The 15,771-nt window shown below is 42.7% G+C and overlaps 2 protein-coding genes and 1 long non-coding RNA gene across 3 annotated transcripts; 2 read left to right on the forward strand and 1 right to left on the reverse strand.

Moving 5' to 3' along the window:
* Window positions 1-3,012: 3,012 nt before the first annotated feature.
* On the reverse strand, window positions 3,013-4,176 carry LOC125012490. Its single transcript, XR_007113283.1, has 2 exons — window positions 3,957-4,176; window positions 3,013-3,690 (listed from the first exon to the last, which is right to left on the reverse strand). It is a non-coding gene; the product is annotated as an uncharacterized LOC125012490 (long non-coding RNA).
* Window positions 4,177-6,302: 2,126 nt separating this feature from the next.
* Window positions 6,303-8,770, forward strand: LOC125012487 (betaine--homocysteine S-methyltransferase 1-like). Its single transcript, XM_047592468.1, has 8 exons — window positions 6,303-6,445; window positions 6,797-6,929; window positions 7,040-7,152; window positions 7,278-7,469; window positions 7,559-7,706; window positions 7,811-7,993; window positions 8,076-8,304; window positions 8,401-8,770. The coding sequence occupies exons 1-8, from the start codon at window positions 6,428-6,430 to the stop codon at window positions 8,588-8,590; spliced, it is 1,206 nt and encodes a 401-aa protein (XP_047448424.1). The 5' UTR covers window positions 6,303-6,427; the 3' UTR covers window positions 8,591-8,770.
* A 314-nt stretch (window positions 8,771-9,084) lies between these two features.
* Window positions 9,085-13,138, forward strand: LOC125012488 (betaine--homocysteine S-methyltransferase 1). The gene is made up of 8 exons (XM_047592469.1): window positions 9,085-9,223; window positions 10,131-10,263; window positions 10,351-10,463; window positions 11,188-11,379; window positions 11,473-11,620; window positions 12,010-12,192; window positions 12,325-12,553; window positions 12,668-13,138. Exons 1-8 carry the CDS (start codon window positions 9,206-9,208, stop codon window positions 12,843-12,845), a joined length of 1,194 nt encoding a protein of 397 aa, XP_047448425.1. The 5' UTR covers window positions 9,085-9,205; the 3' UTR covers window positions 12,846-13,138.
* The last annotated feature ends 2,633 nt before the right edge of the window (window positions 13,139-15,771 follow it).

A 15,771-nucleotide genomic window follows, 5' to 3' on the forward strand; every position in this document is an offset into this window, starting at 1 on the left:
TTCATTTCCTTTCCTTCCCGGGATGGTGCAGTGGGAGTTTTATTTAAGTGCAGCCCTGGTGACATTCTTCACAGCCTCAAACCTGCTCCACAGTTTGTCTCCTCGCTCACACGGTGCCTCGGTTCTGCAGCTGAGCCACTGTGTCATTTGGTTTGCCCTGCCTTCTGGGCTTCCTCTTTCCTCACCAGTGTTGTCTGTGTGTGTGTCACCCTGGTGAGAACATTGTGGGAGGCAGAAGAGTCTGTAAATAGAGGCGTGTGGTCACAACAGCATTCTGGTTTCAGCGGCAAGAAGATGCTTGTTTCTGCAGAGCAGCTCTATGGGAAAAGCAGACAGGGCCTGAGAGACACTGCGAGAGATCGTTGGGTTTGATGGTTAGCGGCTGTGGGGAGGAAGTCATGATGATGCCATTCCTGGTGCATGTATTTACGGATTTTAATGTGTGTGTATAAAAATAAGGGCTGGTATAATTGTGTTAATGGGAGCAGAGCTTCTAATATAGTAGCTGCGCTATAAAACTATCAATAGATAAATCATGTCGGAAGTGTTTAAGCTTCCAATAAGAAGCTGGTTTTTGTGGACAGTTATTGACTGTTGCATGTTTGGAAACACAATTAAAATGAATGAGTGAATGGCTGTTTATATATATATATCACATCATTTCAAATTAATGTGGTCTACTGCCCATGGATTGAAAAGAAATATTGGTTGAGATGAAGTTGGCTAAAAATGTGTAAGTAGTAGTTTTATAAGTTCTGAAGTTGCGTGGTCAACTGTTAACACTTCTTTTCTTTTAAGCGTTTACAAAGATAGAAAACACAAAGACATCCATTGTGTTTTATGCTCACATTAATATCTATGTATAATATAAGTCGACATCTCTATTAACACTTTATAGGGGATTCATTTGAATACTTGGAAGTTCAGAATTGTTAAATTTACAGTTATTGTAGGGTATTGTTCATTTCTATGTAGGAAAACAAGGTCAGTGAAGTTACTATTTATGGTTCTGTGCCTTTAAATGGTAAAAACAATAACACCATAAATAAAGCAGTTCATGCAGAGGTGGACCTTGATTTGACGCGAGCATGTTTCCTTGATCTTATCTGAATGGGTGGGTGAAAACCACATGTTTCGCAACATCACCACCGGGATATGACTTCAAATGTGTGCGAAGATACCAAGCATAGTTCCTCGTCCAATAATGATTTAATCAGACAGATTTTGGTCAAAACAAATGCTGATATTTCTCACATATATCTCCTAATGGTGTAAATGGCGCCTGTTTAAACACAGGTGGTGATATGTCAGATTACAGTGTATTCCCAGTGTCCAAAAACATCCGCTAATGAAATTTACAATACAATACAATTCAGTTTAGCCTTGAGCTATGTAACTAATCTATTGACAATGAATTTATTCAACTCTTTGACATATTATTTCTGCACTTCCGACACATCCGAAGAAGACAGACTTTGGGGACAGCATGCTAACATCATCGACTAATTTAATCAGTTTTAATTTGACAGCAAAAATAAAATATTTATTAAATGATTTTATCCAGAAAATCTAATAAAACAAACCAGGAGAATATAATGTCCAGTCAATTGGGGATTAAACTGTTTACTGTGATGAAGGTAAACATAAACATAGCGCACACAACGTTGCGGTCAGAGACCTTACATGTGGGAAAAGAAAAAGGAGAGAATACATCATGTCCAGATTTGTTTGGGGGAAATTCCCAGCGGTACACAGCTTGATGTTGGAAATGAGGTCAGAAACAAAGACAGAAATAAAGCATGACACAGATGTGACAGAAGACTTTGGCCACTAAAGCAGAGTAAATAAGAGCATAACAGATGAGTCAGACCACAGCTTCGTTAGAAGGTACATGCTCTCATGCTGATACTCAGGCCAAATCCATGAATAATTAAGCTGTATCTTATTTTCCTTTCGAACAAAAAACAGCTGTTCACCCCAGGTCTGACTCATAACACAAACACATAAACCAAATCAACTTATAAGGTAATTCTCCGGATCACTTTTTAAATATTTAGACTATTTGCTTACTCAAATGTTATTTATTTGACAGAGCTTCTACTCTCGTACGAATCTCGACGTATAAATCAAACCTGCAGACGAGCGGAATGACGCAGCAGCGTCTCCCGACACGTTTCCAGAAAATCACATTAAGGCCCTCATGCTCAACAGGGTTCTTGGTGCTGCCGGCTTTGCCAAAATCATCACAAATCTTGGATGCAGGTGACGCTGCCGACTGCGCTTGGACAATACGCCTGCGGTTGCTAACAAACAAAGGGGAAACACCAACAAACTGAGCGTGTCCAGTCCTCAGCGGCGCGTTTCAAAATTTATCTCATCTCATCATGTTTGATGCATCATTCTCCTGTTCGTTCCAGGAATAGTCATAATTGTCATTGTCCTTCTATGCAAGTTATGACTCGCACAGGATGACTGAGATTAGTCCAAAGTCACTGTAAATATGTAGAGTGTGTTTACCAAGAAGTAACAAAAGGAAGAGGGTAATGCTTTACTACAAGTTGGTTGGTTCAAACCAAAAACCAGAGGACTTGTTGGTGATTGTTTATGGAATGAAAAGAGATGTCTGTTGCAGGGAGACAAATTAAAGAACATGGAATAAAGAGAAGAGACTCTGTTTTTTTATTAATTTGTGCACACGTTCATAAATTTGCCTTCTGAAAAAGAGCTGGATTAAAAAAAAATGGAAAGCATCTCAGGCTGCATCCTACTGGAGATGACCGCTGCCATCAAGGAGCGTCATCGCTATGGGGTGAGGGTGAATAGTCTGGTCTAGGTGGGTGCTACACGTCAAAGTAACATCCAAATGAATGCTAAACGTTTCCCAGCAGAACATTGAAATGTCACAAGATGGTCAGCGTTATTTACTTCTCCTGTCAGTGGTTTTAATGTTGTGGCAGATCGGTGTATATGCACACACACTGAGATCAATGAGGCACAGGTGAGACTACTGACAAGACTGCACCCAAGGAGAAACCAATCATTTAATTGAAGAGGGTAAAGGAAGAAGATTACAAAATAAAAGCAGAAAAGATACACAACAACCAAATAGAAACAAAAAATATTCACATCTCAATCTCAGTCAGTCTCACTCCTCTAAATCATCTTTGTGGTTAACAAGTCGCGCCACTGAGAGTCCACACAGCCACAGTAATAAAAATATCATTTATATTCTCATGACATCAAAGGACTCGGGGACCTAAGCACACTGCAGGTGTGAGAGAGGAGTCCACTATCCCTGAAGAAAATGTCTTATCTTGCCCCCTTGTGTCTCAAAGTAATATTACATTTAATTATTATTACCGCCTTTGTTTGTTTTTTTAGTAACTTTAAAAAAAAAAAAATTCAGGACCTAAGAATAATTGACTGAGTGCCAATAATTACAAAGAGTTATGCAACATTCGAGAGATAATAAGGAAGCTGGCAAAGCCCTGTTTGATCACAGACTGCTCTCTGTCTCCCTCTCCCTCTCCCTCTGCTGCTCGGCGTCCCTCTCCCTATCTGTCTTTCTGTGGCCTACAAATCCACAAAGAATTGACGGTTTCAGCAGAATGTGTCTTCAGCCTGCATCATGATTGGACCAGAGGAAGGGGTGGAGGTAAACAGGGGGCTGCAGTGGCGCAGGGAGTCCGTCTATAGCAGGAAAGTGAAGCAACGCAGAAAAGTGAACCAGCATAACCTGTCGCATCCCCACGAAACGCAATGCACATTTAATTTGAAATTAACACTGAAAACCACAGTATTTGTATTTGTCACACGGCCAAAAGAGCATGTTACATGTAACTCCGGCACTTTATCAGTCTGTCGGGAGTCAATAGTTAACCACAGTTTTATCAGTGTCAGCCCAGGTCACCCCCACTACACTCATGTGTCTCCACAGAGAGCTCGCAACCACGCACCTTTAAGCGTTCCCTTCCTCCACTCTCTTGCCTCAAAAGCTGGCCTTTTTCCCAGCCTGCCTCACTCCCACTCCTTGCGCCTCAAACGATTCCAGCCCACTGCGAAGAGTGGGCTGGATTCCCCCCGGTCCTTCTCCTTTCACCTTATGACTGTTCAGACTCGGTTCCTGCTTCAGCCTGCGAGAACTAGTTGCACCCACAAGAAAACAAGCGTTCGGTACAGCTGCTGGTCGGCGTCTGATACATCAACTGGAATAGCTGGAATAACTGAGAGGAAATTGGATAGGGCAGATATACACTTTTTAAATAGATTTCATAGAATTGAACACATGGCGAAACTCCCTCACATGTAAAGATTGATGTGGCTTATGTGACAGCATGTGAGTCAATGAATGAAGATTAGATGTGACGTTAAGGGAGAAAAAAAACAGACCTGCACCCTGTGTCTAAAAGAAGGAATCGTTTAAAACCTTATCAAGGCCATCTTCTGTGGGGCCTTCATTATATATTATCTAAGTCCTTAGGTCAGTTGGTGCCGTGTGCTTCGGGCAGTAGGTGCCGTGAGGAGCACTTGTGGAGCTCTTTTCAGACCAGGGTTGTGGTTCAGTGTGTGCAATTTGAGGTTCCTTCCACTGTGGATCTGCTGCCTGAATCAGCACCTTGGTGACACTCGACACGTTTAAGTTATTTCTGCACATGCGGACACCTACAAACGTGTAAATAAATACCCACTATAAGTGCCTCAAGGGAGGACGTTCACAGGGCCCCTTTAGTATAGCTGGTGAAACTACTACACCTTAGAGTAAACAGACCACTGCTTTCTAAATACAGCCAGTAAAGGGAAGGGACATTACACCTCAGTTTGCTGTGAGGAGAAGCTTTTTTTTGTGTGTGTTATGATTACTGGTTAGAATACATACATGCACAGACTTCAAGTATTTCTTATATTCGTATTCACGTTTCTCTGCTTTATCCGGATGTGAGCATAAGTGTTAACTTATTATTTTTCATTAAGACATTACATAATATCCAAAAGTGTGTTGACCACGCTCTCAGACTTTTGCAAATAAATAAGATTTTACTTCAGTTTGAATTTGGGGAGAATAATTAAATAAATGCAAATACATGCACACATTACCGTGTGCAGTTAACTGCACACGGTAATGTATGCACACGGTAATGTGTGTATGCTCCTTGTACAAGCTGATGAAATCCTATGGTGGACTATAGATTGGAGGAGGTTTCCTGAACTTTGACTCTGTTAATAAACACTGTGGGAAGGCCTATCTGTAACATTCCCCCTGAAACTGGATAGACCCAGAGCTGACAGAACTATGCACCACCTCTCTGCTGAAGGTCAATAAGCCCATATCTGCCTGTTTGTGTCTGTGAGTGTGTATGTGTGCATGCATGTGTGTGTGTAAACACTACAATTCATCTGTGGATAAAAAAAAACAAAAAAACAACAAGGATAACAATGCAGACGGTGGAAATAAAATGAGGTGTTAATAGGTAACCTAGTTAACCTAGATAAAGGCAATGACCCACATATAGACCCACATGTAGTTGTGGTTAAATTCAGAATAATACAGTTTGTCATTCAAGGCAGCGCGGTCACGACAAAACTCTGGTTCAAGCATGTTGCGACTATTTTCGACAATTACTTTAATTCATTTAATTGTTGGAAAACTAAATAAAACGAAGCTACGTTTCATCTGAACAACATACTGTTCTCCTAAAGTGACCAACCCAACCAACAATGCCACAAGGAGAAGCTGGATTTGTTCAATTCTGAGCATGGCTTGAGAACTGTAAAACCATTTTTCCATTCATTGTACAGTATTTAAATCAGTTCTGCATGTGATCTGACGACTCATAGACTTGCAGCTGATGGAGGTGCACAACACACGTGGACGTTTTCAGGCCTTTAGAGAAGCTTCCAGCAGAGAGAGTGTCTGTATGGAGACTGTCCAGAAACCTGCTTTGCACGCTCTGAGGAGAATCATGCCAAAAGCCTTTTCCAGAAGGTTACACCCTAAAGCAGCTCTGATGTGTTAAACAATGGCTTGTACCTGGTGCAGTTTAGGTGTGACACACTTTTTTTTTTGCTAAAGTGTGCTTTATGACAAATAGCTCTGTGATGAGTTAATATTTAACAAGAGTTATTATTAGCTAAGCTGGCAATATCATCATTATACTCACCTTCTATAATAAACTCCTGCCCCTGTGTTATCTGACCCCAGCTGCTACAACTTGTGCCATTTTCACTGATCTTTGAGTCAGGCTACATTGCATAATGTCCAAATGGTCATGTGGAAATTAAACATGATGTTGGCACCAAATTAAAATCCTCCCATGAGCCGCAGGCAGTATAAATTAGGCGATGAGCTGCTCTCGGCACTCTTCATGTCAAAAGAGGGGTTTGCTGTTACCAAGTGCTTAGTGCTGCAACTGGAACGGGGCAAGAAGAGATGGCACCTGTCAAGAAGGTAAAATCACATTATATGGACTGTCATTTTGTATGTAAAATGTTGTCAGTGCAGGTTTTATGTGTGAGTGGTCTGTGAAATAGCCAGACTAAAGCGGCCACTGCAGGAGAATCTGTAGCTAAGGAATGCTTTTATCTTTGCACCTTTGCACCTGCACTGCAGCATAAACACTTTATAAAGAACTTGTCAGTTTCTCAGTAATGTTACAATATGTATGACTTCACTGTTCTTTGTATAGTTGTTTCCGTGCTCCCCTCTTATTACCGATGTAAAATGAGCTACAATGTAGTTATTGTAAGCTCATAATTCTTTCAGCGTTGATCGTGTTTATGGATTTCTCTATTCCTCCAGGGTATCCTTGAGCGCCTCAATGCCGGGGAGGTGGTGATCGGCGATGGTGGCTTTGTGTTTGCTCTGGAGAAGAGGGGGTATGTGAAGGCCGGGCCATGGACTCCTGAGGCTACCGTGACAGATCCTGAAGCTGGTAGGACAGGCGACACAAACAGATTTTGCATCTGAATCCCAACACGGTCCAGACAGAAGATGCGTGGACCTAAACCTTTAACGTGACTTTAACGAGTATGTTTTCATCAGTGCGGCAGCTGCACAGGGAGTTCTTGAGGGCGGGATCTAATGTCATGCAGGCCTTTTCGTTCTACGCCAGCGATGACAAACTTGTGAACAGGGGTCAGACACTAAAAATCACTGTACGTATACCCGACTGTGTCACTGAATAGACAGAGCGACACTGAGCAGATCTAGCAAATTCAAGGTGTCTGTTTTACTACCAATAAACATTATGTGTGTTGTGCATCACCAACATAATCTATAGGGAGCGCAAATCAATGAGGCAGCCTGTGACCTGGCAAGGGAAGTAGCAAGTCAAGGAGACGCACTGGTTGCCGGTGGAGTGTCCCAGACTCCGTCCTACCTGAGCTGCAAGAGTGAGACAGAAGTGAAGGCCATCTTCAAGAAACAGCAGGAAGTGTTTGTGAAGAAGAACGTGGATTTTCTCATCGCAGAGGTGAATTCAGGTCATGTTTAGACTCAAAACTACTTAAATTCAAAATATATATAAGTGGACGAAGTAAATTGCTGTGTCTCTCATTGCAGTACTTTGAGCATGTCGAGGAGGCCGTGTGGGCTGTGGAGGTGCTGAAGACCAGTGGAAAGCCTGTAGCTGCTTCTCTCTGCATTGGGCCAGAGGGAGACATGCACGGTGTCCCACCCGGGGAGTGTGCCGTCAGGCTGGTGAAGGCTGGTATGTGTTTGAGTTATAGCGCACGGCACGGTCTTTCACTTTGTCCTTTTGCTTCCTCAGAGTGTTTTCAGAAACAACAGTAATGTATGCTCCCCGTTCTCCAGGTGCCCAGATTGTGGGAGTCAACTGCCACTTTGACCCCATGACCTGCGTGAAGACCGTGAAGCTGATGAAGGAGGGCGTGGAGAAGGCCGGGCTGAAGGCTCACTACATGGTGCAGCCCCTGGCTTACCACACTCCTGACTGCAGCTGCCAGGGATTCATTGATCTGCCAGAGTTCCCCTTTGGTAATACATATTTTTATTGCACATTAAAAACAGAAGAACAATCAGTCATGCAGGCAGCTTCTCATATTTGTTTTGCCCTCAGCCCTGGAGCCCAGGATCCTGACGCGATGGGACATGCACAAGTACGCCAGAGAGGCCTACAAAGCTGGGATCCGATATATCGGTGGCTGCTGTGGGTTCGAGCCTTATCACATCAGGGCCGTGGCAGAGGAGCTCTCCCCTGAAAGAGGAATATTGCCCACTGGATCAGAGAAACATGGAATGTGGGGTGCTGGTCTGGAGATGCACACCAAACCCTGGGTCAGAGCCAGGTAAATCCGAAAATATACACCCTCAATGTGCCACAGATGCTGGAATTAAATTATTTGGCGACTCTTTTGTATGAACCGACGCTCGCTCTTCTCCAGGGCCCGTCGTGATTACTGGGAGAATCTCTTACCCGCAAGTGGTCGTCCCAAGTGCGCCTCCATGTCGACACCGGAGAACTGGGGTGTGACCAGAGGCCACGCCGACCTGCTGCAGCACAGCCAGTCCACCAGCTCCGAGGAAATGAAGCATGTGCTGGACATGCAGAAGAAAGTCAAGTCATCTGCATGAGCAAGACGTGGCGGCAAAAGCAATGACGAGCCCCTCATCACATTCGGTCAGCGAGAGCGATGAGGAGCGGCCTTCCCCAGTTCAGTTGGGAGATGAAAAGCACTTGTAACAGCGATGCTCCATTTATGGAGTGTCATGATGTAAACCTCAAAATCAATAAACCTGAGTAACTTAAGTTCACAACTATGTGTTTTAATTGCGGAATGAGTGTTATCGGATTGCTGCAACAAACCACAGTTCACACATACACTGATTTAAGAAGAAATCTCGTCCTAACTAGTTCATTAAAAAGCTTGAACCTTCTGAAATTGTCTGTTCAGGGTCAAAAAAGCAGAAAGCCACAAACTAAGAGGGAGTCGGATAAACACACCAATAAGCGTAATTAATCCGGACCAAACTAGTAGCACACACACACAATGCTCTCATTCAGTGAAAGAGGGGAGGGGAAGGAGTAAACATTGGAGTTGTGTAACTTGCCTCTTGCCAATCAGAGCAGGTTTTACTTAGACCCCTCCTCTTCTTCTGAGAGATTTATTGAGGCCCTCTGCCACATGCTAATGTCACTTCAGCCTCTCAAAGTCTGAGCAGTCAGGGGGTCCACGCATCTTCAGGATAATGGCACCAGCAAAAAAGGTATGTGTGGATGTTTGTCAAAACAGGGGCCATAGAATAATTGAAATAATTTAGTGGAACTCCATTCTTAACAGTATGCAAGATTATTTTATGATATATTTGCACCAGACATTTGATCTCAACTGCACTGTGCACTGTGGATGAGTGCCTGTAAGAGATGGGGGACATGTTTATGGTTGTGTTTTTGCATGGTGTGTATTCTGGGTCGCAGTCTTCCTAAAGCATCTCCTACACAACTGAGGCTTTCAACTCTTTTTTTTTCTGTTGTTACATCAGACTGATGAATCTACAGTGTACAGATAGTGCATCTTATTGTTCTTTTATTGACAGTGGTTCAGAAGAATTTATTCCTAAAATTACCCTTTACCATAAACTCTACCTTAATATAAGTTCAAGTTTTAATTTTTCCTGCCTCATAATAAAAAATCGATGTGAGTGCTCACCAGACATTGCTGTGGTAAAGTGCATACAGTATAAATTAAAATAATAAGTAACAAATATCCATTTCTACTGTAATTAGTTCATATGTAATACAAATGCCCTTTTAAATTTGAGGTTTATACTTCATGACTTGCAGATACAGACAAAGTTTCAAGATTTAAATGACCACAAAATGTGAAAACTGCATTTGACTGTCAAGCATGTTGAGAATGAAAAGGTTCTTGTCTATCACATTACAAGTAGTGCAGCTGTTCTTTGCTTTTTTATGGCTCATGGTCAGTAGGAGAAGGGGGATGTAGTGCTGGATCTGGGGAACCACAGAATGTGTAATGGATTTATATATATGTCAAACATATATATTATCAAAGAGTTTGCGTACAGGAATGCATACCTCACCAATGACCCTTTGGCCCCATTGACTCAGAACTGGCATCTGCAGCTTCTCTAACTTTGTCATGGTCTACAGGGAATCTTGGAGCGTCTTAACGCTGGAGAGATTGTGATTGGCGATGGCGGCTTTGTGTTTGCCCTGGAGAAGAGAGGTTACGTGAAGGCCGGTCCCTGGACCCCTGAAGCTGCTGCAGAGTACCCTGAAGCAGGTGAGATCGAACTTCTATACAAGCTTTAATACTCCATTTCAGGAAGACCTTTCAGGATGCATGACAGTTTGTTTTGCCTGTTTTCAGTGCGACAGCTGCACAGGGAGTTCCTGAGGGCCGGATCCAATGTTATGCAGACCTTCACCTTCTACGCCAGTGATGACAAACTGGAGAACAGGGGCAACAAGCTCACCTTCACTGTAAGTTAACTGAGACACCATACCGCAAAGGAGTAATGAGAATATCCACTAGGTGGCTCATGGCAGCATCACTATGTTAATCACAATGTAAACCAAGTATGCTCACTAGTTGTGTCTAAAAACTCATAGCTTTTAACATTTTAATCAATCAATCAATCAGACTTTTCAGCACATTTCATACAAAAAGTAGCAAAAAGGAACTGTATACAACACACACACACACACACACACACACAAATAATATATAGACCTAAGAGCATAAAATGAGAAAATTAAATAAATAAATACAAATCAAACTTAAGGTCATAAAAAACACTATAAAAATGTTAACTACTCAGACAGTAAAAGAGTTAAAAAAAAAAGAAATCGTAAATGAGTAAACAAATAGATAGTTACGAAACTAAAAATATCAACACCCTCTGCAGCCCTCAGGTCTTCAGGCTGTTCCACAGACAATGGTAAAAGGCTGTCTCGCCATGGGTTTCTGTTCTAACGCTGGCTATTATTAAAAGGCCACTACCGGAAGACCTGAGGGCTCTGCCAGGTTCATATGATGAAAGTGAATCTGATAAGAAGCTTGGACTAGGACCGTTAAGAGCTTTATAAACCAATAAAAGGATCTTAAAATAAATTCTGAAGCAGATCAGAAGCCAATGCAGAGAGTTTAAAATGGGTGTAAAGGATTCTAACCTTTGCTCCACCATCATTTGGCTTCGTTCTCCAGGGCGCTCAGATCAACGAGGCCGCCTGCAATTTGGCCAGAGAGGTTGCCAATGAGGGCGACGCTCTGGTCGCCGGAGGAGTGTGCCAGACTCCATCCTACCTCAGCTGCAAAAGCGAGACAGAGGTGAAGGCCATCTTCAAGAAACAGCTGGATGTGTTCATCAAGAAAAACGTGGACTTCCTGATTGCTGAGGTAGAGTTTAAACAGGCGTTTTATCACCTTGATTTAATTCCCACATCGAGGGAATACGAGATATGACGGTGTGCCCGTGTCTCTGTCCTGCAGTACTTTGAGCATGTGGAGGAGGCCGTGTGGGCCGTGCAGGTGCTGAAGGAGACAGGGAAGCCGGTGGCCGCTTGTATGTGTATTGGACCAGAGGGAGACATGCACGGTATCTCACCAGCAGAGTGTGCTGTTAGACTGGTCAAAGCAGGTCAGTGACCTTTTCTCATTAATAAAATCCCAATTAACTCATGAGTGTAACTTGATATTGTTCTGTCGTACTTAAAAAGTGTTTTTATTATTATTAATAAAGTTACATACAGTAGAAATGATTTTCTTTTAAAGAAATGTAAGTGATATCTCAAATTTGAGATCTGTTTTAACATAGCTTTAACCGAGATCAATCTACATGTCAAAACTGTGCCCGGTAGTTGTTCTGTTCTGACTGTCACCAGCACCAGCTGTACAACATTAACAAGGAAAATTTGAAATTTGAAACCCTTGCAAATCCAACTCCAAACAACAGATGGTGCCGTGTCCCTTAAACATCCATTCTCTTAGCTATGAGTAAGAGTTCGCCCATGCCTTGTGTTGTTGCAGGTGCCCAGATTGTGGGAATCAACTGCCACTTTGACCCCATGACCTGCGTGAAGGCTGTGAAGATGATGAAGGAGGGAGTGGAGAAGGCTGGGCTGAAGGCTCACTACATGGTGCAGCCCCTGGCTTACCACACTCCTGACTGCAGCTGCCAGGGATTCATTGATCTGCCAGAGTTCCCCTTTGGTAATAATAATAATAATGATAATTCATGTGCAGGCACAGGGTTTACTGCATCGCAGTAAAGCAAAGTCAAAATGCACATAATTACCACAAACAATTAAATGTGTGGAAAAACTGATTTTTTTCATTTTTCAGGTCTGGAGCCCAGGATTCTGACCCGATGGGACATGCACCAATACGCCAGGGAGGCCTACAACGCCGGGATCCGATTCATCGGTGGCTGCTGTGGGTTTGAGCCTTATCACATCAGGGCCGTGGCAGAGGAGCTTGCACCTGAGAGGGGCTTCCTTCCACCTGCATCAGAGAAGCATGGCAACTGGGGTGCTGGTCTGGAGATGCACACCAAGCCATGGGTCAGAGCAAGGTCAGGAAACAACTATTAATCCGTCTCTAAATACCATAAGCACCCACCTTAACTCTGCCCTTCAGCACCAGCGAGATCTAACTAGAATAAATATTATATTTGTTTGTCTTTCAGAGCCCGCCGTGACTACTGGGAGAACCTGAAGCCAGCCTCTGGTCGTCCGCTGTGTCCCTCCATGTCCTCCCCCGATGGCTGGGGTGTTACCAAGGGCCACGCTGAGCTCATGCAGCAGAAAGAGGCCACTTCTCGGGACCAACTCAAACAGCTGTTCGACAGGTCAAAGACCCACTAAGACAGCTTGTCTCTGGTAGCAGACATGAGTCAAGCAGCCTTGCCGTGGAGCTACTGACGCACAGTGGTGTGAACTATCTGTATGCAGTGCTGCACTGAAAAAAAGAAGAAAAAAAAAACATAAAGAGGCAAACACTCACTTGAGACAGGCACTGTTTTATGCTTCTGTTGGTTGTAAAACTGAGGCAACGGTGTCTCAAGTTAGGAGATGGCCTGTGTTAACATCGGGACCTTTTTGTTTTCCATGACCCTGGACCAGTTTGTTTAATAAAATAAAAGCGAATTAAACATGAATAGCGTCATGGTGCATGGTGGGATTGCAGAGATGTCTATATCATCTGGGTCACACTCATATTTACTAATAGAAAGACCATTTATGCATGGATAAATATACACTAGTTTAGACTTAAATCTGTTAAAACTGAGCAATGCAGTGGAGGTGGATTACAAAGCAGCTTGAGTAAGTCAACAACGTCCTCTCAGAGCCCAGATCCATCCACAGGTCAGGTTTTCGTAATATCTCTGCTTCTCTTTACACAAATAACACATACTAAAACCTATTTTATTAGACTGATATAACAGATAAGGCTATCCTTGGAATAGATAGTGACCCATAAACTAAATGAAATAACTTCAGACTCCAGGAACAGATTGAAGCTGCCAATAAAAAAAAGGGAGGAGGGACTAATATAACGAAAGAGAAAGACCTTATATCAGAGATTTACAGCCAGAGAGAAGTGACATTATTCTTCATCTACATGAGTGTAAATCACAGCACAGAAAATCTGTGAAACCTTCAAAACAGCAGCATTAATCAGCTGCACAAGGCCAGCATGAAACAAGGCTAGCATGAAAAAGAAGTGGAAAACATTAAAATAAGGCTCCATGAAACAGTGATTAACTTCAGATTTGTTGCGACAGCTCTAAAGAAAGATCTAGAAGCAAAGAAGACGATCACTGAACACAAAACTCTGAGAAGGTATCTCTCAGAAGACAGAAGGACAGAACAGAAAAACCGAAGGTAAACGCACAGACAGATCAGACAAAGACAGTAAATGAGTCAAACCAGAACTAAAACTGGAACGCTGTCATTAAAAAACAAAAACCTGTCAGTTCAAAACAAACGTCAAATCAAAAACAGAAAGCTGGCTGTTCTGACAAAGAGAGTTTCTGAATGTTGGAAGCAAATCAGACCAACTGAGCCACTACAGAGACTCTGAATGAAACCGAATCGTTCACAGTCACATGAGGATGTCTGTCATCTCCTACACCCATGCTTGATACCTTGATTCCTTCTGATTCTCATACAGCACGATGGACACCCACTAAATGACGTCATGTGTCCTACAGCGGCATGAATTAGTATGAATGAAATGAATGACGGGTGTAACCGGCATAGTAGGCGGTCAGGCATGATCCAACAAATAAAACACTGAACGATTAGACACACATGACAAAGCTGAACACTCAAAAACACATCGTCACACTTTTCAAGACAAAAGAGACATGTTGTACTGGGCATCCACCCAACGTTCTTGAGGAGATCCAGGAAGGAGTGGAACTTAGTAAAGGACTGCCTCACCTTCAAGAGCGCTGAAAGCAGGTGGTGGCTCTAACAGGGAGTGGATGGGCATTCTCCAACTTGTACTCAATGGAAACAAGAAACAAGAAGAATAAAGGGAATAAAGGGACAGCTTGAAGTTGTCCAATTACAGTAACTTTAGTGTAAAGCATGTCATGTTGAAGATTCGAGGTTATCGTTATCTCATTGAGCCTTGACTCTGCTTTCAGTCTGGCCTTGAGCTCCTCTGCAAGCCTCAGACGACCGACACTCTTTCAGCCCCATCTGTAGGGCATGTAGAGGAACACGGTGTGTTCAGGTTCCACAATATGACTTGTAAAAATACCATTATTTTAAAGCTCCACTTCAGCAAGTGCTTTAGCTTCATGTGACTGAAAATATCCTGGAGATTCAGATTCTCTGTGTCATTCAAATACAGTGTAAGAATGTGGTTGTGAATACAGAAAATCTAACTTTGAGTATGTTCTATTGGGGTTGGTTGAGGGGACATGTCAAGACGATGAGGTCCCTCTCTCTTAGAGTCTTGAGGTTGGAGTTAATGGTCAAACGGTACCTCAGGACTTGCATAGCTTAAATGTTATGTCCTTAGGGCAAATCGCTGGGATCTCACTTCAACAGACTACATGACATTCTTCCAATGCTCCAGAGTCCAATCTTCATGCTCCATAGCAAATTGAAGCCTTAAGTGGTTTTCCTGATGCTACACAGCTGTTCAGTCCCAGTCCCTTGGGTTGCTCTTACTTTCACTATTAGTCAGAGTTCAGCTTTTGTTTTCTTCAATTTGATTTCACCAAAAACTTAAGTGATCTCCAGTCACAATAAATTGGGGCTTTTTTGCCACCACATTTCTTTCTCAAAGACAATGGTTCCCCACTATTCTTCCAGATTTCAATAATGAGTTGGATAGTTATTAACCCAATTTTAGCAGTTTCTGCTTAGATGTTTTCTGTGCTTAGTGCATGTTAATGATTTGACCCTTCTCAAACAGCATAACATGTTTTCCACGACGAGAAGCTACTCATTGCGTCAGCTGGGGTTAAACAACGTGGCCAGCGGAAAGATAATGGTGATGCCTCTGACCATCACGGTAACAGAGTGTGTGGATTTTCTTTCCTGCAGCAGTAGTGGGAGGGTCGATCCCAATATCGACAATATAGATACCAACATTGGAATCGATACCAAACGATACCAACATAAAGGGGTCGATACTTACATTTCAGTTTCTCTCTTTCTCTCTCTGATTGGATTTTGGTTTTAGGGCTGGATCAAATTTTAAAAATGGGTTGTTCAAAATCGAAAAAAGGAACCTGAAATTGGATTAGATCACGTAATCCAATCCTAGTTT

The sequence above is a fragment of the Mugil cephalus genome, chromosome 8, assembly GCF_022458985.1.
Source record: "Mugil cephalus isolate CIBA_MC_2020 chromosome 8, CIBA_Mcephalus_1.1, whole genome shotgun sequence".
Lineage (NCBI taxonomy): Eukaryota > Metazoa > Chordata > Actinopteri > Mugiliformes > Mugilidae > Mugil > Mugil cephalus.

What these genes read in the sequence shown, in the direction of transcription:
- LOC125012487 (XM_047592468.1), top strand. An exon ending in TCTGCCAGAGTTCCCCTTTG is followed by an intron (nt 7,994 to 8,075) that starts GTAATACATATT and finishes TTTTGCCCTCAG; the next exon opens with CCCTGGAGCCCAGGATCCTG. An exon ending in AAACCCTGGGTCAGAGCCAG is followed by an intron (nt 8,305 to 8,400) that starts GTAAATCCGAAA and finishes GCTCTTCTCCAG; the next exon opens with GGCCCGTCGTGATTACTGGG.
- LOC125012488 (XM_047592469.1), top strand. An exon ending in GCAACAAGCTCACCTTCACT is followed by an intron (nt 10,464 to 11,187) that starts GTAAGTTAACTG and finishes TTCGTTCTCCAG; the next exon opens with GGCGCTCAGATCAACGAGGC. An exon ending in TGGACTTCCTGATTGCTGAG is followed by an intron (nt 11,380 to 11,472) that starts GTAGAGTTTAAA and finishes TCTGTCCTGCAG; the next exon opens with TACTTTGAGCATGTGGAGGA.